The 23,551-nt window shown below is 34.3% G+C and overlaps 1 protein-coding gene across 5 annotated transcripts; it reads right to left on the reverse strand.

The window, feature by feature from the left end:
- Positions 1-12,201: 12,201 nt before the first annotated feature.
- Positions 12,202-19,811, reverse strand: LOC107854756 (kinesin-like protein KIN-14Q). 5 transcript variants are annotated; one of them, XM_016699757.2, is made up of 18 exons: positions 18,978-19,811; positions 18,768-18,848; positions 17,959-18,009; positions 17,298-17,866; positions 17,036-17,204; positions 16,853-16,914; positions 16,554-16,755; positions 16,400-16,476; positions 16,220-16,322; positions 16,016-16,114; positions 15,756-15,932; positions 14,685-14,964; positions 14,192-14,353; positions 13,893-14,108; positions 13,769-13,806; positions 13,522-13,685; positions 13,301-13,426; positions 12,202-13,210 (listed from the first exon to the last, which is right to left on the reverse strand). In XM_016699757.2, the coding sequence occupies exons 1-18, from the start codon at positions 19,066-19,068 to the stop codon at positions 12,389-12,391; spliced, it is 3,489 nt and encodes a 1,162-aa protein (XP_016555243.1). In that variant the 5' UTR covers positions 19,069-19,811; the 3' UTR covers positions 12,202-12,388. The 5 variants fall into 5 exon arrangements, with proteins under 5 accessions (XP_016555243.1, XP_047253072.1, XP_047253073.1 ...); XM_047397116.1 differs by having other exon boundaries at positions 14,685-14,925; positions 18,959-19,529; XM_047397117.1 differs by having other exon boundaries at positions 17,959-17,973; positions 18,978-19,528.
- Positions 19,812-23,551: the final 3,740 nt, after the last annotated feature.

Here is a 23,551-nt window from a genome sequence, read left to right on the forward strand (position 1 = left end):
TGTGATAATTCTACATCGGTCAGCATGTTGGATGAACCAGAATGCTAACATACATTGTTACAAAGTAAAAACCATAAGAAAGAGATATTGATGTTGGAGTTGCAAGGTTAACTTCAACTCTTTGAAGTGAAAATAAAGAAAGAAAGAAAAGAACAAATAATTTACTGCACAAAGGTTGATTTTTCATTAATCTGAAGTGGTGCCTAAATACTAAAAAAATGCAATAACTAAAGCCTATAATTAAGCCACTACTTTGTATATGATTCCATGATCAGCAATATCCACTAATATCTAAAAAAACAACCACTAAACTAAGTTAACAGAACATGGCTTAAAAAAATGGACAATTTCCAACATGGCTAAAAAAGATAGATAATGTCCAACAACTGCTTCAACTTTTACTGCAGTAACTAAGCCAATTAATCAAAACTACTCCTTGCTTCAGTTGTTGCAAATTCTAAGGCTTTCTCTGAGAAATTCAAATCTGCTCTTTGACAAGGCTTTGGTAAACATATCTACCAGTTGAATATCTGTCTTGTAGTATTTTTTCCCGTCCGGTGTTTGATACCCATATTAGAGTCTAACTAATCCAGATTCACACTGCGTAGGACCTCATTCATCTAGAAGCGCTTCCTTTTGAGTGACTGAGTTCGGTGGCGACCAGTCAGATCTTTGTGAATTAATTTTATCTTTTCAGTGGCTCTCCAGGTTGCTTTCTTGAAAGTAAGTCTTGCTTTCTTTCCAAATTGACAAGTTCTACAATCTGGTATTTTAGAGTCAAATTAGGCAGCCCTCGAACTAGGTTTATGAGTTAATCACAGCAACATGGTTAAAATGTCCGAGTCTTTTATGCAAAACTTGTGCTTTGATCTTAGTTGCAGAATAAGTTTTTTGCTCATGATCTAAAAGATCCAATGTAAAGATCCTTTCCTTTATCATTACCTTCAATAAGTTTCTGCCATTTTCATCCTTGATTTTACAGTAATTGGTTTCAAAGAGAAGTTTGAAACCATTCTCAAGCATCTAGCCAACACTTAACAGACTATGACTAATATTAGGAACAAAAAACACATCTTTGATTAGTTTTGTACCTGAGGAGCATTTCATTTCCACAGTACCTTTACCTTCAACAGGAATATAGTCTTCATTACCAACTTTTACTTTGGAAATTACTGAAGTATCCAATTTCTTGAAGAGATCACGATCAAATGTCATGTGGTTTGTGCAACCACTGTCAATAAGCTACTTGTCACTCGAGCAGCTAGTTGCCAAACATGTCGCTATAAAGAGCTGTTTTTCATCTTCCTGATTAGCTACCTGTACAGCATTAGTTTGTTGAGTGTTGTTCTTGTAAACCTTCTAATGATGTCCCATCTGCGGATATTTCTCACATTGTTGATATGGCCTTCTCCAGCATTTGAACGGTGGATGGCCCTTCTTTCCACAATACTTACAAGGAGGAAAATCATGTTTCGCTCCCCTATTGATCCCAGGAGAATGAGAACTTGAGTTTTCCTTCTTGTTCAACTTCTTCTTTCCTTTGTCTCCCTGGTTTCATTGAACTTTTGCAGGTAGTGCACCCTAAATCGATCTTTTGGACCACATAAGTCTTCTTTATTCTTGTGCCTGCAAAGCATTCAATAGTTTTGCCAAACTAATCTATGATAGATCCTTATAATTTTCCAGCGAGAAAATAGTTGTTTCAAACCTTTCGAGAACTATTAGGAGAATTTTTTGAACTAATATAGAATCAGAAAATTCAGAGCCAAGTAATCTTACATTGTTAGCAATGTTGAGTAATATCTCCGAATACTCTTTGATTGTCTCTGAATCCTTCATCTTCTGAAGTTTGAATTCTCGGATCAGGTTAAGAGTATGCATACCTTTGATCCGTTCATATCCTTCATATTCTTTCTTTAGGAAATGCCACATCTCAAAAGTTGATTTCAATGTCATAATCCTAACAAAGATTTCAAATGAGACTGTAGCGAATAACATTGCTCTAGCCTTTGATTTTCTTTTTTTCTTTTCTTTGTGATTCCTTATCTGCGCCATGGTTGGATTTTTAGGCAAGGGAGAAACTTCGTAGTCCTCCTCAACAGCTTCCCACAAATTTTGCCTCCATTTGTACCTCAATTCTTGCTGCCTAGACATGATAGCCTTCACCTTTGAAGACAGGTGGTGCTAGTGCAGTGAAAAGAGTCTCTGAATCCATAGAAGAAAAAAATAAGAAGAGAAAAATATGTTTCTCTCAAATGCAGGTCCCTCAAGAAGAGAGCTCTTGATACCAATTTGTTGGAGTTGTAAGTTTAACTTTATCTCTTTGAAGTAAATACAAAGAAATAAAGAAGAGAACAAATAATTTACCGCACAAAGGTTGATTTTTCATTAATCTGAAGTGGTGCTTAAATACTAAAAAATACAATAACTAAAGCCTATAATTAAGCCACTACTTTGTACATGATTCCATGATCAGCAATATCCACTAACATCTAAAAAATAGCCACTAAACTAAGTTAACAGAATATGGCTTAAAAAAATTGGATAATGTCCAACATGGCTAAAAAAGCTGGATAATGTCCAGCAACTGCTTCAACTTTTACCGTAGTAACTGAGGCAATTAATCAATAATTGAATATCAAATATTTAGGATTTTCCAAGAAAGTAGTTTAAAGCTGTAGAACGTACAATTACATTACAAAAGTAGATAAAAATGAATGACAGATTTGTATCAAACCAAAACAACGCTCTTACTAAAACATATGCAATAAGTAGTGAAAAAAAATAATTCAATCCGTAGTATATAAAGTATGGTGACTTGCTTTAGAAAGCACAAGGTTTATTATTGGTCGTAAAAGTGCAATATGATTGAGATACAATATGATTTGAATATGTGATTTGAAATAGTCGATAAGCTGTAGTGACAACAAAAATGGTAAAAACAGCTTGAAGAAGAGAACTTTGGATTTTATTATGGAATAGTAAACATGGGTGAAGAGGAGTAAGCCGGAATATCTGTTTGATGGATCTGGATATGTGATCTGAAATAGACAGAAAACTAATTATGACAAATGAAAAATAAGTAACGTGATAGAGCGACAAAGGGAAAATAATCAGAATAATGTGAAATCAAAAGATTTAGATGGCTTGCTTAAACAAAAAGTAATTTTTGTTATTGAGGATTAAGGATGCTAATTGGGTCTTACCAGAGAAGTTGATGGTGGATAGCAATAGGTGTTTCTGTATCTATATATGTAAAATAGAGCAAAGTGAGACCAGAGAAGTTCATAGCGGAAAACGGTATTTCTATTTGTATATACAGAGCAAAGGGGGAAGGTGCATATCTTCAACTGTGGAAAGTAGCATTTCAGTATGTATATTTATATGTATAAAACAAAGAAAAGTGAGAAGGTGTATATCTTTAAATGTGGTGTCTATTAAAGTAGAGAGAGGTGGAAGACATGACCGTTGGTGAATTTGCAGGAGAAAGGATGTTTCGACGTTGTTTTTTACTAGCTCGGGGGTAAATGATGTTGTTTGGGTGGGAAGTGTGCCCACAGAACAATGACACATAAGTTAATTTTCAAACAAATGCAATAAACAATCTAGAAGAGATAGAACATAAATAATTTTTTTGCATAATCAGAACTACGCTCTTCCTAAAACATGATCGACAAGAGTGCAACTACAGTGTTACAACATAAATACCATAACAAAGAGATATTCAATATCACAGATTAAGGATTTCTAGACAAAGTAATTTGAAACTGTAGAATTTACAATTACAATAGAAAGTTAGATAAAATGGGATGGTAGATTTGTATGACATGCTGCTAGCGTACTGAATTATACTATGGTTTGATATGTGAGACCGGCTGTTCTTTGGGTTGGTATTGTGCCCACAAAACAAGGATGCATAATTTAATTTCAAAACAAAAGCAATAAAAAACATAGAAGAGATAAAAATTTAGCAAGTTTATGTATAATCAGAACTACGCTCTTACTAAAACATATTCAGAGTAGTGAAAAAACTGAGTAAATCCGTGGGATACAGATAATGGTGGATTGCTTTAACAAGAATAAAGTTTATTATTGGTCGAAAAAGTGCAATATGATCGGGATACAATATGATTTGAATGTGTTATTTGAAATAGTTGATAAGTTGTAGTGACATACAGAAATGGAAAAAGTAGCGTGAAGAAGAGAACGTTGGATTTTATTATAAAACAGTAAACATGGGTGAAGAGAAGTAAGGCAGAATGGTTGTTTGACAAATCTGAATAAGTGAACTGAAATAGACGAACATCTGGTTGTGACAAATGGAAAATAAGCAACGTGATGTAGCGATAAAGGAAAGATAACTAGAACAGTGTGAAAGAAAATGACGTAGATGCCTGGTTTAACTGGAAAAGTATTTTTTGTTATTGAGGAATAGGTATGCAAATTTGTGTCTTATCGGAGAACTTGATGGTGGATAACAGAAATAGGTGTTTCTGTATGTATATGTAAGAATTAGAACAAAGTAAGACTCGATAAGTTGATGGTGTAAAACGACAAATGGCGTTTGTGGTTGTATATATAGAGCAAAGTGAGAAGGTGCATATCTTCAAGTGGAAAACAAAGGTGCATATCTTCAAGTGGAAAACAATATTTTTGTATGTATATCTATATTTATAAAATAGAGCAAAGTGAGAAGGTGCAGATCTTCAAGTTTGGTGTCTGTTAAAGTAGAGAGAGGTGAAAGGCACGGCTGTTGGTGAAGTTCAAGTAGAAGCATGTTTCTACATTTGTTTTTTACTGAGGGAGTAACTTAGTAACTTCACTTTAAGTTTTTTGAGTTGGTGCTTTTAAGATAGTATAGATATAGATATAAAAGGTATATTTTGGGTGCAATGCAACAATTCTAATGTTAGTGGTAGAATTTCTGATTGTTTTATTATTGAAAATACACTGCCATAATTTCTGATTGTTTTATTATTGAAAATACACTGCCATATATACATACAGATCACGTAAGAGTCCTAGACTAATCAATCTACAGAGTCCAAGACTAAGTCATGTACCGAGAATAACAATCCTATGCAAACTAAGCCACAATGAACGTTATCCTTCTTTATTCCTCCTCAAGTTGAGCTACGGTTTGGACCACCTTTAACTTGCATTTTAACGCAAGGCACTGAGACTTTGACAATGGCTTCATCAATAGATCTGCAACTTGATCATGAGAACTAACATACCGAACTGAAAGATTCTTAGCACGGACTTTGTCTTGAACAAAATGAAAATCAATCTCCATGAGTTTTGTACGAGAATAAAAATGGGATTGGCTGTTAGGTATGTTGCACTCAAATTGTCACACCAGAGAATGGGAGTAGAAGAGGTAAAAAAACCAATTTCTAGGAACAAAAACTCCACCCAAGTGATTTCTGAAGTTACAGCAGTTAGTGCTCTATACTCTACCTCAATACTTGACCGAGATACCGATTTCTACTTCTTTGATGACCATGATATCAAATGATTACCCAAGTATATAGCAAAACCAGTGGTGGACTTTCTGTCATCCATCTCTCCCCCCCACCCCACAATCAGAATTTGTATACCCATGAAGCAATGTAGTAGATCGACGTGAAAAGAACAGACCATGAGCTAATGAACCTTTGATATAAAGCAATATACGTTTCACTGCCACCCAATGAATATCCATAGGACAATGCATGAATTAAGAGACCATATTTACTGCGTACGCCAAATCTGGATTCGTGAAGATCAAGTACTGTAACCCACCAACTATGCTACAATACGATTGTTGGGTTCTATATATATATGTCTTGAATGGAAAATGGAGGAATCAAGTGAAGGAAAGGAGACATCCAAATTGGAAAGTGTACTCTTTAAATTGAAAAGTTTACTCTTCTCCCACATTGTTGGAAGAAGAGAACTTTAAAGTATTTATAAAGTGAAACACTTACTTCACATGGTAAGTGAGGCAAGGAAATAGAGATATCTCGCGCTGTCGTCGTCGCTTGCTCAGCTTGGCTTCGGATTTGGATTTGGCAAATGATCGATGAGATCTATCTTTTTGGACAAATTTTATTTGACAGAAGCAAATAAATTCAATCCGAAGCAATAATGTTCCATTTATTACAGTGAACTGGTGCAACGAAATGCTTGCTGTAGTGTTTCTGAATTAATGCATTGTTTCGACTGAGAAGATGCAGATTTTTGAAATAGTATATACATTGGTTCAAACAGATGCAAATCTTCAACAAAGTGATGTACTGTTTCGAACTAGTGCACTTGTTCTTGAAAAGGTGTACTGTTTCAGAAAATTACTGCACTATTTTAAATAAACAAACATGCATTTTCAAGAAAAGACACACCTCTAAAATTAAACCAATGCCACCTTTCCGGAGGGGCATGTTGTGTCTATAAATAACCTGTTTTCTTCCATAGGTTAGAGTATGAAAATTTTAGATTACACATAAATCTTCTTGTCTTCTAAATACTCTTTGTGATCAATCAAACCGAGAGTGCGTTTGAAGAATTCAAGTATTTGAGGTAACGCTATACTTGAATTGTTGGCCATTTTATCCTGGGAGGGAAAATTCTGCAACCTCGGGTACAGTGAGGGGAATTATTTCCTTAAGAAAAGTCGGTGAATTCAGACGACTTGGCCTTAACAATTTCTGTTTCATCTATATTTCTGAAATATAAAATACACCACTTGTAAAGATCATTTTGATCTTGTGTTGACTGTATTTGTTCAACTTCACTGTGTTCTTGTTCATACTTGAACTCGAGTTGAAGTTGTAATTCTATTATACAGATTCTACATACCCGTATTGTGGAAGATAACAATCTTAAGAAAATAATTCTTACAGAATCTGTATTTCTTATTTTTGGAGATTAAAGCTTAGGCTTTCTACTCCGCTTAAATTTAACTAGTGATTAGAAGACATAAATTCTTCATCACAAGTTAAGGTTCACTCGGTTGATGATTCGAAGTAATAAAAACTTTATCGTTAACTAGAAACAAGAAGAAGGAGTTTAAAGTTATTTAACTTTATTAGTAGTCTGAAAAATACTAATTTTCTATCTTATGGTGACAGGAAAAATGACAACTGAAATTCAAATGATGGATGCGACAACGTCTTTGGGGGTAAATAATATTGCCACATCAAGTCGCACAAATGCTCCACCAACAATGGCACCGGTGGAGAAGCCCAGGAAATATTCTGGCATCGACTTCAAGTGGTGGCAACAAAAGATGTTCTTTTACCTCACCACTTTATGTCTACAATGGTTCACTAGCGAAGACGCTCCCGAGGTGCCCGAGGGAACCTCGGACAAGGACCTCTTCGTTATTGTAGAAGCTTCAAAACATTCGGATTTCCTTTGCAGGAACTATATTTTGAGTGGTCTCCAAGACGACCTCTATAATGTCTATAGTGGAACCAAGACATCAAAAGAACTGTGAGGGGCACTTAAATGGAAATATAAAATGGAAGATGTGGGAATTAAGAAATTCCTTGTTGCACGGTTCCTGGATTTCAAAATGATTGATAGCAAATCTGTTGTCTCTCAAGTACAGGAGTTTCAAGTCATCATACATGATCTCCTAGCAGAAGGTATATTTTTGAAAAAATACCTTAGTTGAACAAATTAAAAATGTTCATAACACTCACATAAACTATTTTGTAGGTTTAATTGTGAATGATGCTTTTCAAGTAGCAGCAATAGTTGAGAAGCTACCACCTTTGTGGAAAGACTTCAAAAACTACTTAAAGCATAAGCGTAAGGAGATGACCGTTGAAGATCTTATCGTCCGTCTTCGTATTGAAGAGGACTATAAAGCTTCCGAAAGAAGGTCAAAGGGAAATTCTACAACGAGTGGAGCACATATTGTAGAAGATGGTCAAAACAACTCGAAGAAAAGAAAGAAAGTTGAACATGAAAGCAATCAACCCAATAAGAAGTTCAAGGGAAAATGCTTCAATTGTGGTAAAATTGGTCACAAGTCCATAGATTGTCTAGCCCCGAAGAAAGGCAAGAAAAAGGACCAAGCGAATATGGTTGAGTCCAACCAAAAATATGATGCTTTATGTGCTATGGTCACGGAATGCAACTTGGTGGGGAATCCACGCGAATGGTGGATGGATTCAGGTTCCACACGCCATGTTTGCGCAAACAAAGAGTTGTTCTCATCATTTGCTCCAGCTCAAGCAGAAGAAATTCTTTACATGGCTAACTCTGCTACTGCTAAGGTGGAGGAAACAGGAAAAATTTGCCTAAAGATGACTTCCGGCAAGGTCTTGACATTGAACAATGAGCTATATGTTCCGGAGTTACGTAGGAACTTAATTTCTGTTTCACTCCTAGATAAGAACGGCTTCAAATGTGTAACCATTTCTGGAAAAATTATAGTTAGCAAAGGAGAAATGTATGTAGGAAAAGGCTATCTCACGGAGGGCCTTTATAAGATGAATGTAATGATTGTTGAAATGAATAAAAGTTCGAATTCATCTTATTTGCTTGAGCCTTATGATTTATGGCATGAACATTTAGGCCATGTTAATTACAAAACGCTACAAAAACCGATTAACTTAGAAGTTTTGCCAAACTTTGAGTGCAATAAATCAAAGTGTCAAACGTGTGTGGAATCGAAGTATGCAAAGCATCCTTATAAGTCCGTTGAAAGGAATTCCAATCCCTTAGACTTAATACACACTGACATTTGTTATATGAAGTCAACACCATCTCGTGGTGGCAAAAAGTATTTCATAATTTTTATTGACGATTGCACTAAATATTGTTATGTCTACTTGCTAAATAATAAGGATGAAGCAATAGATGTGTTTAGGCAATATAAAACTAAAGTTGAAAATCAGTTAGACAAAAAGATCAAAATGATAAGAAGTGATAGGGGCAGAGAATATGAATCTCCCTTTGCGCAAATTATGTAGAGAATGGAATAATCCATCAAACTACGGCCTCGTGTTAACCTCAATCTAATGGAATTGCAGAAAGAAAAAATTGAAATTTGAAGGAAATGATGAATGCCTTACTTATAAGTTCCGGTTTACCGCAAAACTTATGGGGGGAGGCTATCCTTACGGCCAATCATATACTCAACAGAGTTTCCTATAGTAAGACACAATCAATTCCTTACGAAAAGTGGAAAGGAAGGAAACCTAACTTGAAATATTTCAAAGTGTGGGGGTGTCTAGCGAAGGTTCAAGTTCCTATACCTAAAAGGGTTAAAATAGGACCTAAAACGGTGGACTGCGTGTTCATAGGATATGCTAAAAGTAGTAAAGCATATCAATTTTTGGTTCATAAATCCGAACATCCGGATATTAGTGAAAATACGATAATTGAATCAGACAATGCTGAATTCTTTGAAAATATTTACCCGTATCAAATTAGACACGAACAGTCTAGTGGAGGTTCCAAACGACCTCGAGATGAACCAAGTGAGAATGTACATAATGAAGAAAATCCAAGACGTAGTACACGTCAAAGAACGTCAACTTTGTTTGGATCAGATTTTGTAACATTTCTCTTAGAAAATATGTAACAGAGAATAATCTGGATCCTTTTAAAAAAAATGCAGAAAATGTTGATTGATTTTTCAATCGTGGTTTGGGTAATCTGTTAATAGCATACAGGGCAGTTTCAAACACATTTGTCCAAAAATGAGAAAGAACATTGGCATGGTGCAATAATGTTCTACCAGTCTCGACAATATGCCTATGTTTACGTTCTGCACAACTATTTTGTTTGGGAGTGTAAGGACAAGAAACACGTTGTGTAATTCTATTATCACGTAAGTAATTATTAGTCAATGCTTGAAACTCCCATCCCCAATCATCTTGAAAGTATTTAATAGGATGACCAAAGTATTTTTCAACAAGAGTGCAAAATTGAATAAAAACAAAAAGAACATCAGATTTAAAGCGAAGAAAATAGATCCAAGTGTATTTACTAAAATGATAAAAGAAAAATCACATAATAGTGATAACCATCATTAGAGACAACCGGGGAAGGTCCCTAAACATCCGAACAAATTAAATCAAGAGGGCCATAAGCTTGAAAACTAGACTCACTAAAGGAAATCTTATGACTTTTACTAACGGCACAAGTAGTGCACAAACTAGGAGATTTACTGGACTGTAAAACAATAGATGGTAATGCTTGATGAACGGTAGGATAAACTGCATGGGCGAGACGAGCATGCCAAACACCAAGAGAAGATGCAAAGGAAGCTGGAGAAGCTAATCTTTTCACAGGAAGTGAGTATAGGCCTTTGTTAGTCCGCCTTGTGTTTAGTGGTACCCTCGTTGCCAAATCCTCAATCAAAAAATGATTAGAAAAGAATTCAATATAAATATTGTTAGATGCAGTAAAAGAACTAATGAAAATTAAATTTTGAGTAGCAATTAGAACATGAAGGATATCTTCAAGTTTGAATTTTTTATCGAAAGCAACAATAGAGCTTGTACCTATATGAGAGATCGGTAATTTAGTGTCATTACTTAGAGTTACTTCCTCGGGACCTTGATATTCAGAATGAATGCCAAGTTATCAAGATCAGATGTTAGATGATGTTTGGTGCCACTATCCATCAACCAATTTTGGGTAGGTGAATTTTGGGTAGTTGCTAGGTTGGAGACAGGTCGTCCAGAAACCTGAGTGCCATTAGATGTCTTAGCAGATGGGCAAACCTCGTGCGATATGGCCTTTTCCTTCACAATTATAACAAATAATTATTGACATGTCTGGGGTTGAAGGGATATTGGAGTATTGTGTAGTGCTCTGGAAACCACGTTGTTGAGTACTCTGAGAATAGCCATGATTTTGAGAGCCATGATTTTGACAACTTTCACAACCCCTATTACGTCTACCTAGACCATGACCACTATTGGGGGTAAAGGAACTGTGAGTGTAGTGTGTTGTGGGTGCTATGACATTAAGAGTCTCATCTCTCTTTAGTTGTCGTTCTTCATTTAACAATAATCCATATAAAGCGTCAAATGAGATATCCACTTGGCGCGTTTCAAGAGATCTTATAAAGGGACGATTAGCTGGTCCTAGTCCAGCAAGGACGAATTCGACTAAATCATTATTAGCATCAAGATGTTGCAATGCAGCCAACTTGTCCGCAATTCCTTTCCCCTTTTGCACATAGTACTCGATACTGGTATTTTCTCTCTACAATGTGTGTAGTTGTGTCTTCAACTCACGAATTTGAGGCTTCGACCTGAAGCATAGGCAGCAACCAGTTTGTTCCAGGCTGTTTGAGTCGTCTCAGCACTAACTAGTTGGGGTAATATTCCTTCAAATATGGAAGCGACATCCAACTTAGCACAAGTTGATCTTCTCTCAACTAAACGTGATAGTTTAGGTTAGGTTGTTGATCGGACAGAAACTTATCCAAAATCACCTGACTACCATCAATATGATGGCCAAGTCCACAACCTCGAACCATCAAAAGGAATTGCGTCTTCCATAGCAAAAAATTTGATGATGTACGTTTAAGTGGTAACTGGTGAGCAAGACTAGGAGATGGTAGGGTGGTGACCGTGGAACTCTGTATTCCAACAATTGTTCCCGACAAAGAAGGAGTTGATGATGTGGTGTCGTCCACCATTGAAGCTGGAGTAAAGCTTATGTCTCTCTAGCCGTAGGTTTTCTTTTTGGGTTGTTTTAACCTCTTAGGGCCCTGATACCACGATAGAATTTCTGATTGTTTTATTATTGAAAATACACTGCCATATATACATACAGATCACGTAAGAGTCCTAGACTAATCAATGTACAGAGAGTCCTAGACTAAGTCATGTACCGAGAATAACAATCCTATGCAAACTAAGCCACAATGAACGTTATCCTTCTTCAGTTAGGAGTTGACGACCATGAATATTGGGCACGTGCATGAAGGAAAAGGAGAAAGGCAGCATTGATGTTCAAATACAACAACAACAACAACAACAACAAGCCCAGTATATTCCCACATAGTGGGAATACAACAGCATTAGTGTTCAAATATAGGGTATAATTGTTACTACTTACTAGCTTAAATGGATGCAATGACCGGGATCCATCAGGAGAAAGGGGTTCTACTTTAATTTGTGAATGTGTTGCCTGTGTGACCTGTATGCATTCAAAATCATACCTTATTCCAAATGATCAACGCACAAATCAACAAATCGCTCAAGCATTTACATCAATCAATACCGAGTACATCAAACAGTTACAATTCTTTCAGCAGATGATAAGCATCATACAAACAATTCACAGACCATCTTTTTCTTTAAATTCCTATGTTTTTTTTTTCAGTTTATCAGTGCTTGCTGCATGCGTGCAAGCAAGAAATAAATAAACAGAATCATAGAACAGCTTTGTTGGCTGTTCCAATATTCCATCTTTGCTTCTGCTGATTCTCTTTTGGAACTCTTCTAGCACTACCAAGGACTCTTTGAGCCATCCTTCCCCTGCTACCTATGGAGATCCTAACTTTCTCCATTGCTACGTTGACGCCAACTCTTCTGACGTTCTGCTGCATAGGGGACTTGAACTGCATTTTCTTCTGAAGACTCCTTCTCAAGACACAGCTGAGCTTCTTACTTGCTGTCTTAAGCTCTTTCGGACTATCCTGTGCTGTTGGTTCAGGTAAGCATTTTGAACCAGCATCATCACCATCCTCCTCTACCTCCTCTGATTGAATTGGCCTCAACGGAAAAAGTGGAGGCGGCAACTTGGGTACAGCTGATACAGTGCGCATAGGGATTAGAGAGTTACGGCGTGGAGCAGGTGTAGGCAGAATCCTCTGTGCAATAGTGCACATAGAAGCTCTACCCATCCTCTTTGGAACAATTGGTTGTTCATCAATATCCGGATTGTTTTCCTTGTTTTCTTTTTCTGTCAGGTCATTGTGCTTCACAGGACAATCCACAGTAGCAGAAGCCACCGGGAGTTTGTGGGAATTGTTCTCAGTAAGTGGTCGAGTAATATTAAGTGGATACTTATTTTCATCATAAATTTTTGGAGCAAAAAGTTTGCTGGCAAGTGGTGGCCTCATAGGTGCAGCATCTTCCTCCTCGTTCTGTTGTCTCATATGCTGTTGCTGAAACTGTTCAGCAATTTTAGAGTCAATGTGTTGTCGAGCAAGTTTTCTCTCAACAAGAAGTTGTGATTCTAGTTCTTTAATCTGCATCATATTGACAGACTAATCAGCTAAAATGTAATAAGTCAACGCAAGTTGCATACTTAACATATCTGAAAAAGTTCGAGTTCAAACCTTGTCCTGGAGGCTTTTGTTTTTCATATCCTTCTCTTTCAATTTAATATCCAAACCATGAACTGTATCCTCCATCTTTTTCATCTGAAAATCTTTGTTCTTCATATCTTGTTTGCCCTTTTCAACCTGACAAGGTAAATAAAATTTCCAAAAGGCAGGGAGATTAGTTTAGAGGAAACTTTTAAAAAAGTATGTAAATTTCGAAACAGAAATTATGCTACCATCTGTTTGTATTTCAGAAGCTCCATACTATCCACTTGCTTCTTTGCTGGACCTAACTCTATACCTCGAACTCGACTAGCAAAATTTAATGAGCAAAGAGTCTCACTCAAGTCATTCGTATTTGGACTGATCTGTACAAACATCAGCGTCTTTGAATCTCCTCCTGCAAAATAAAAAGTCTATCAGGTCCTAGTTGTTTATAGTTTGTTCTGAAGTTCATGAATCAAGCAAGTCAAAGAGCAATACCTAGAGAGTCTTGTAGCAAATGAGTAAGTTTCGAGTTCCTGTCAGACGATGAGAAAAAAGGTAATCAGAAAGGAGATATTACACCAAATAAAATTGAGAATGTGCACAAAAATACTGCACGTACCGGAATGGAATATGTGCGCTTTTTGTTGCAAGTGAAGATATCACATCTCCAAGGGCAGAAAGAGATCTGTTTATATTTTGGGTTTCTTTTAGCCTTTCACCCTGTACTTCTGTCTTTGCTATCCTCTCACTTCCTGCTAAATCAACTAGCCACAATTTGCTTCTTGTACATTCCCCATTTAGTAAATTCTCCCCCTTTACCATTACACAATGTATGCTACAGGCAAAAAGTACCTGATTAGTAATAGTGACATAATGTGTAAACAAACAAAAATCTACCATAAATTATGATGCACAAACCAATGTGATCTGCTGCTGTGCTCATTTGCATTGGTTGATCCGATTGCCCTTGCATTGCTACCAGTTCGTAAGGCTTCCCAAACCTCATTCATATTATTCACATGGGCCTCAACTAGTCCAGGAACATGATGCATTCCTTCTCCATCTTGCTTGATTTCAAGTCTAAAATGAAATCATGGAACCAACATGAAATTGTCATATGGAAGTCCACCGTAAGGAAAAACAGATTGATCATTCTCAGCAATACAAGTTAAACTGACAAACAATCAAATTTTAGTGAAATCCATCGACTTGAAATGAAGCCATCGGCAGTGGGAAACTATACGTCTACTACAGTTGCAAGATGGTCTGCAATTAGACAATAAGGTATTCACTAGCTACAGGATTTTTGTTTACTAGCTACAGTGTTCTCTTGTTCTTAACAACTTGACAAGTGTTAGAAGTATTACTCCCCTAGCTTGTAAACAAAGTGAGCAAATTATTTTGTAGCTACCTTTTCATGCATTGTTGAGATCCTGAAACTAGCAAATCTCGAATCTGCTCATTGTATACTTCCAATACGCTTACTGATATTTCAAAATGAACTGCATTCTTTCGCTCCTCAATAATGCGGAATAGCTCCTCCAGAGTCCGGTAATTGACCCCACGAGATTCTTCTGTGCCTTCCATTGTAAATGTCTTGCCGGTACCTGTCTGGCCATAGGCAAATATGCAGACACTGTACCCATCTAGAACTGAGGTCGCCAGGGGAGCAGCGTCCTCAAAAACTTCAGCTATGGTAATAAGCAAGAGGAAATCGTGTAAATATGGAGAAAATGCACCTCACCTAAATAATTGGTTCCCATGCGTGATTATTGCTGCTGTATCTTAGATATTTTGGTCACAACTTATTTTATCTTTTTGGGTGCTTACACTTATCCAGAGCATTATAATGAATCCTTTTCTGTACATGCTATTGGGACACTAACTTCAGATATGTTTATAGAAACTGTTATAAAGTGTTGGACAAGAGGTGCTCCACATTTCTGCTTCTTTCTCATGATCTGTAGGAGTTTGCCATAATTTCTTTGTCCTGCGAGATTTCTACGTTTATAGGTTAGCAATTTACTTCTACAGTAAAGAATTTCAAATAACAGATCCTTGCTTGATATATTAATATATGAATTTTGAGTTTAGACTAATGGCCGCTATAATTCAAATTATTATGTTTTAGATCAAGGACTTGTTTTCTTTAATGCCTCCAAATTGGATGTTTTTCTAACTCTGTGAACTCTTTTTTGTTGAGAACTGATGTCATTTCTTGGATTCAAAACCACTAGTCAAATCACGTGTTGACAACAATCATAAATTTAGATAAAGTAAAAGTCTAGCATTACTCAAAAATTAGTCCCTTAGATTTGAGAGGGTCTTTTAGTACCATTGAAGATGCTCCCTGAGATCAAGAAGTACTCATTCTAGCACTACTCTTTCAGCAGTCTTCTTAACTTAGCACCACTGTGCTCCTTAGCTAAAGTGATTGCTAACACTAAACTTATCTTACATCAAGACTGATTGGCTTAGTTACCTTGGTCAGCTTGGGGGCTAAAAACGGCATCAAATTTGAAGGCCTTTTTAAACATGCCGTTGGACTTCACAGTGAGTTCCCCATCCTTTGCAGCTTCAAAGTCAATTGCCATTGAAGCTCCTGCAGCTGTCTCTTCGGCGTTCAAAGGCCTACATCGGCAAAAGACCCTAATGTTTCCTGAAGAAATCCAATAGAGTTAAGCAAGCATATGATAATGAATTAATTGCTCTTATAAGTGATGTAACGTACTGATCCCTTACCTTTTAAATCCAAAACCTTGTTATAAAGTTCCTTCTGTTCCTTAGCACCCTTGATAAACTTGATCTTGAGATCTTCATGCAATTCAACTTGTTGCTTTACTGTGATCATAAGAAGAGGAATGATTAGCACATCAACTTCACTTCAATGAAGCTAAAGGATCTTATTTTTAACATAAATGAACTGAGTGGCTAAAACATATTTACATTTGTTCTGAATGGTTGAGCTCATATCTGCAAAATCTGCTAGGAATTGCCGCTTATATGATAAAGCTTCTTCAGAAACTTTAATCTGATCCATTTTCAGAATCTGCAAAATAAATTTGGAACAATATCAATAACTTTACTTAATTGGTACAAGAAACATATGAAGCAAGCATTAGTTACCTTCAAATTCCTTGTCAGGTCTCTCAAGGATGAAAACCACCTGCTCTTTTCTTTCACTTGGCCCTCAATTGCAAAAGCTATAGACAAAGCAACATTAGCATATTTGTTTTGGAAAAGTTTAAGCAGTTCAATTGAAGAGAAGTAATTTCTGTACCAAGTGATCCAACGTGCATTGACTTGCGCATGAGCTCATTCTGAAGCTCATTTAAGGCCTTCCGAGCTTCAGCACATTCTTTGCATTTTAGTTCATTCTCTCTTTTAAGTTCCTCCACCTGCCTCGTTACTTCTTTCAGTTCCTTTTCCTGAGATACATTTGTTAATTGAAGCTCTCCGTCTGCCTCAATATCACCATTTACCTAGATAATAGCAAAACAAGCATATTAATTCGAGCTTCTAATGATTCGTAACCACAACTCCTCTTTTAATAATGAATAAATCGTTAAAGATTTGAACCTCTAGTGAGTTTCTTTGCAGTAAATTTTCAGAAAATTCAAGTAATTCAAGCTCTCCGGTACCTGATATACAAGCATTCAAGTTACTCTAGTTTATCAATATGTAAAGTAAAAAAGATGGCATGTGAATCAAATCACAAGATGTTAAAAAGTAGCTACACATTCTAATAGTTTCTCAACTTACATCTTGAAGAATGTTTCCTAATAGAAATGCCACAAACAATTGGCATTCCTATTACCCCTTCAAATCTTATGAAAATTCCTTCTTCACCATCAACACGAGCTTCAAGGTCAGATATTAGCAGGGGTGTATTTGCTCCCACACGGGCAAAGATGTCTAATGACGAAATAACCTACACAAAGTTTCAGCCCAAATCCAACATTAAAACTGCAGCATTTTGAATAACATTAAAGACAATAATTAGACTAAGAAGACTGATTCTCACCTTGTGCTCTTGAATAAAAACATCAAAGACTCTCAATCCATGAGAACCATCAGTTAAAACTACCTCCGCAAAATGCAGATCAATTAGATAAAATCCAGCACCTATATAGTTAAAGTGGTACGAAGAATTTCCAACGCGTGCAGTTTGGTAAACACTAGGAGATACACTCTCCTCAATTCTAGTCTCAGTACTCAGAACATTGCCTCCACAGAAATATTTATCCTCCGAAAATTGAATGCCACTTTCAGAACTGATGCAATCTGTCGATCCCACATTAACGCTAACTATAGGTACTGAATGATCTGATGAATTCTCTTCAACCCCTGGTGGAGAAGGAAGCTCAAAATGATCTGGCAGACACAAATCTTCGTCCTTCAATCCCTGATAATCTATTGACAAGTTTGAAACAGCTTGGGCCTCTTCAGAACCCTTAATTCCATTTTCTAGAGAAATGGAGCAACCCTTCAAAAGTTCGGGTGAATTTCCATAGCTTCGTGCAGGAATATCTGGTGATCCAGTACAGATCACCAAATCAGGAGATGTTAATGAAAACCCCAATATGTCTCTGCCTAGTAAATTTCAAGAAACAGTCACCTTGATCAATTCAAAATCTTGAAAACCCCTATGATAAAGAAAATCAAATCTTTTACAAATTTCTCACCATTAATCACACTTCCTGCAATTGGGTCCTTGAAACTTTCAGCATTGCACCCTTCCAAGAAACAAATCAGAATACAAAAAACACAATCAATCGAAAAATCTCCTTTTTCAAGAATTGCTCTATTGCACCTCTTTTATGTTGATAACGAATTGCTCTATTGCACCTCTTTTTTGTTGATAACGAATTGCTCTATTGCATCTAAAATGAATGTAATTCAAAACAGGGTTGCACAGTTACCAACAACAACAACAACATTCCCCGTGGATTCCCACAAAGTGGGGTATACAGAGGCTAAAGTGTACACAGACCTTACCACTACCTCTATAAGGTAGAGAGGTTGTCTCCGAAAGACACAACTCAATTGAGGGTTGCATAATTACCCTCAACTCAAAATGTTGGAACAACCTAAGACAAACAGAGAAAAAAAATTTAAATCTTTAACAATTTTCCCACCAATAATCACATTTTCTGCAATTGGATTCTTGAAATTTTCAGCATTACACCCTTCCAGGAAACAAATCAATACACATAAAACACAATCAATCAAAAACAAAAATCCCCATTTTCAAGAATTGCTCTACTGCGTCTAAAAATGAGTATAATGCAAAAAAAGGAGGTGCTTTATTACCCTCAATTCAAAATCTTGAAAACCCTTTTTTTCAAGAATTGCTCTAAAACTGAGTGTAATGCAAAAGGGGTGATAAATACCCTCAATTCAACATCTTGTAAAACCCCTTTTCAAGAAAATCTTCTCATTTTCAAGAATTGCTCTACGAATGAGTGTACTACAAAAAGGGGTGCATAATTACCTTGACTCTTGATTGGGCTAGAACAATCAGAATCTTCTTCCATCAATGTATTTCCTAAATCACGCGACGACAAAAAGGGGTCTGCCAAAATACAATAGTAACACAATAATAATAATAATAATAATAATAATAATAATAATAATAATAATAAGCTACAACTCAATGTAACAATTGACATAATTTGTATATACCCGAAATCAAATATCTTACAGTAATTGTAGGAGCTAATTGATAGTTGTTGTTGGGAAGAAGAAGAAGCATCAGTAATAAGAAGTGGATCATGCCACTCATCAACATCCATTGATAAAGTGGGCAGAGAGTTTTGAAATGAAAAAAGTGTAGTGGGGGTAATCAAATACACTGCAGATTTCAAAGGCAAAAAGGGTAAAAAGGGATTCAAGAAAAAGAAAGTTCCATTTCAAAGGCCGGTAATTTCTCCGTTTCCAGTGTTATGATGAAAGACGAACGTTGCTCTTCTTTTGAAATTTGAAAATAAGAGACCGGGCCAAAATAAAATGTTAAACATACGAATTTTCAATTGGGCCGCCTTTAGGATTCTGTTTACCTTGCATCTTGTTACACAATCTATGGGAAAAATTTCACAAAACCATAATTTAAGATATTTAAATTATTAAAAAAATTCTTCAATTAATAAGAATTATAAAAATCACTTATTTATATTCTCTTTCTTTAAAAACTCTAGATACATAACTTTTACCTAAACAAAAAAGGGTAAAATTCATAAATGGCGACTCGGCAAAAACAAATGACACGAAAATGGTTAATGTTTCAAAATTCCAAAATCTAGTCATTTTATTGGCTAATTAGGCCGTTGACTCCTTTTGGACCACTGCTATCCTTTTCTAAAAAGAAAAAAAATTGCTACCTATTAATTTTTTTAAAAAATTGTTCTCTATTATTTTGGATCACTGATCATTTGCTAAATTTTCCTTCTAAATTTTCCTTCTATTTTATTTGATTTTTCTTGTTACTCCACTATTATTATTAATTTTTCTGCTTGTTGTGTTTTCTTCTTTTCCCCCTGTTTTTTTTTTGGGTTTGCTCATTTTTATTCTAAAAAATTGATATTTATATTTATTTTTTAATTCTATCAATAAAATAATTAAATACAAATTTATAATATCGTAACCAAATAAAATTTTATAGTTTTTATAAATACAAATTTATAATATCGTAATTAAATAATTGTATAGTTTATATCACATCCTATACAATGTTTAACTACAATAATTTTTAGATATAAATTATATACCATATTTATACAGTTTATATACATCCTATACATATACATATTCTATACAACAATGATACAAATTCTATACAGATCATATATATAAAAAATATATATTCTATACAATACTTATACGATTGTTTTATACATTCTCTACAACAATTATTCATTTTTTATACACATTTTATACGATCTTTGGCTACAATAATTATTCAGATACGTATTTTATACAACAACTACATAGTTTCTATACACATTCTATTCATACGTATTTTATACAATAACTATATAATTTCTGTATGCATTCTATACATTTTTTATCTATATTTTATACATATACATATTTAATATAACTATACAATTTCTATACATATATCACATATAGGTACAGATTCTTTACAATAATTATAACTTTTTTATATAATTGTATTTAATTGATATTTTTAACACATTTTGTACAGGTTCCATAATATCTTATATTATATTTAATAATTATACATTTTTATCAAATTATATATAATTATTATTTCTTTTAAATAAAAAAGCAGATTTTTTAGTTAAAAATTTTATACAATTTTTATACACATTCTATACAACCTTTAGCTGCAATTATTATTCGGATATATATTTTATACATCAATTATAAATTTCTTTATACATTCTATACAATTTTTAATATATATTTTATACATACATACATATATAACTATAATATATTAAAAGTTTGAAGACCCTTAGAAAAGTGATTTGAGCTTTTTGTCCTTCATTAAAAGACTCTCCTTTAGACAAAACTGTCTTTTCATTTTTTTTTTAATTTATTATTTAATTATTTTTATTATATTAACTAGACTCCTAAAATATATGAAACTCCTAAAATATATGAAAGTAGAATCAATTAATATTTTTCTTTGTACTGATCAATTAGAAAAATACTCCCAAAATAGGATAGAATAATATTCCTAAAATAGGACTCTATTAAGGAAATACTTCTATAAATATGATTGATACTTATCTAACTTAATTCGGTTGCATGTCTAGATCGATGGATGCTTAATTTTCTAACCCACCATAATAAAATTCAATGTGTGCGTATATATATATGTGTGTGTGTGTGTGTGTGTGTGTGTATATATATATATCTTCTTTGTTTTCATTCAAGTCATTCTTTAGTGTCAAAATTTTCCTTCAAACAAGAATTATTTTCATCAAAATTGAAGCTTTGTGATCACTATTGTACTATTTTGTTGTAGTTTACAGGTTGTAGATGAATTTACAGGTGATAGATGAATGTCGGTTGGCTTTGAGGAATTTTTTTAGGTAAAGATCAGGTTTAATTGTATTGTTTTTATCTCTCTGTTTTAAGAAATTTTTTTGTGTGTGTAAAGGTAAAGTTTAGTTGTATTATTTTGATATTTCTATTGTCGTATTATTTTGTTATAAAGTGTAGTGAAAAAAAAACTGAGTAAAAGGGTCGAATGGCCCAAGGGAAGGGCCGAAATTGGCCAAATGGCCCAATGGTCATAAAGTGTCCTTTTTTCTTCCGACAGGACACAGATGTCCATACGCCCAAAATTGAGCTATTTTTGAAAAAAAGGCTACTTAATGTCATTTTTCCTAAAAAATTAAGATATATTTACTGCCCCCTAAAATTTTATCTTAATATCTTCTTGTCACCAATTTAATACTATTAATGTCTAATCTCCTACTCCTTCAAAGTATTTTTCAAAAAAAATTTGCCTTCCTATTTTTCGCCGGAGTATCCAACAGAGAAACACGAAACAACAGCGGTGTACGGTGTCTCAGATCACCATCAAACCTTAACCCAACAAACAACGATTCAATAGACAACTGAGGATGAAACTCTGTGAACTCTGTTAACCCATTCTGTCAAAGAAAAGACAATTTGATACTTCTAAACGAAAAGGTGTTGTTTCAAAAAAAAAAAAAATTGTTGAAGTTACAATGAGAGACATCTTACTAAAGATTTTCAATTTTTGTATCTGAGCATTTTAATTTGAGATATTTTTTATTTGCTGAAGATACATAATTTAGCTTGGTTCTATATGCATGTTTCAGGTGCATATTCTTGTATTTGTACGCCTGAAATATATTTTTGATATGTATCTCTTTCATATACATGTATACAGTTAGAAGGTTTCTGTATGTGTCTCTTTTAAATTATGTATCTCTGTACCTGATACATTTTTTGTATTGTGTATCTCTTATACTTTTGTATTTTAAATCTGATTTTTTATACTGATACATCATGTCTTACCATGATATGTTTTTAATCAATATTTGTATCTCTTTTTTCAGGGTTTGAAATTCATTGCAAAAAGTTGAAAAAGAAAAATGACACCAAGAGAAAAAGAGAAAAGCTAAAGAAAAATGAATCTGGACGTTGAATATGGAGAAGAATATTTCAAAAAAATTACATTATTAACTAAGTATCATTTTTGGGGATATTTAGATGTTAATAAGAAGATCCGCAGAGTAAATTACTCCTTAAATGAGTTAACTACTGTTACTTTTCATAATTACATTGAATTAGTTATTTCTTAAGATGTAACATCAATCTTGTAAATCTTTTAATATTATGTATCTGAAAAAATTAAAAATTAAAATTTTATGAAATTTTGAAAACAAAAATTAGGATATGGTGTAATTATGGGTAAACTAGTTTGAATTTATGTAAAAATCTTATCTATCACGTAGTTAGAGCACGTTTGGAGAAAAAATTATTTTGAAATTACTTATTTCAAATTAGTTATCTAGATTAGCTATCTCATTCTCAAGTTGAGATAAAAATAACACTATAATCTCGGAATAGCTAATCATCGAATAACTTATCTCATGTATTTTATCCATGCATTTTATTCTAATCAAATATGGGATAAGTTCTCATCCTAAAATTAATCCCGATATTAGCTATCCATTATCCCTTGTACCAAACGTTCGCTTAAAGTTATAATTAAGGTGAATTTATCTACTTCCTCTATCTATCTTTACCTACCCACTGTTGAGTTGGCACATCCCTTATAAAATAATAAATAATAGGGGTATTTTTACTATATCACCCTTTTGAATATGATAAACTCATATTAGGCAATGACTATAGTTAATAACTAAGAGTAAAATGGACAAAATGATAAATTATCCATAATTTAAAAAAAAAAAAATTGGATAAATAATGTTGAACATCGAGTTTTAGTAGAATGAAGTAAAATGAACTCATGAAGTATTAATTAACTACTTTGATTTATGGTCATTTTAGTCAATTTTTTAGAAAGTTCAACGTGTTCTTTAGGAGTTCCTATTTAGAGAATTAAGGGGTTTTATGATCAACTTTTTAGAAATAAAATAAATAGTCCTGTTATTATTTTTTAGTATGTCACGATCTAAAAAGGGGTCATGATAGCTTTTGTGACGACTCAACATTAATAAGTAAGTCAATCATCCAAATCGATAAGTAAAATCGAAAAAAACAACAACAATATAATTCAAAACGAGACTTCTAAAATGAAGTCAAATC

Source organism: Capsicum annuum, chromosome 9 (genome assembly GCF_002878395.1).
Source record: "Capsicum annuum cultivar UCD-10X-F1 chromosome 9, UCD10Xv1.1, whole genome shotgun sequence".
Classification (NCBI taxonomy): Eukaryota; Viridiplantae; Streptophyta; class Magnoliopsida; order Solanales; family Solanaceae; genus Capsicum; species Capsicum annuum.

Coding starts and splice junctions, on each gene's coding strand:
- LOC107854756 (XM_016699756.2), bottom strand. CDS start 19,064: ATGTTGATGAGTGGCATGATCCACTTCTTATTACTGATGCTTCTTCTT. Junction 17,867..17,958: donor TGCAGGAAGTGTGATTAATG/GTGAGAAATTTG, acceptor GAAATTTACTAG/GCAGAGACATATTGGGGTTT. Junction 13,686..13,768: donor TTTGCTACAAGACTCTCTAG/GTATTGCTCTTT, acceptor TTTATTTTGCAG/GAGGAGATTCAAAGACGCTG.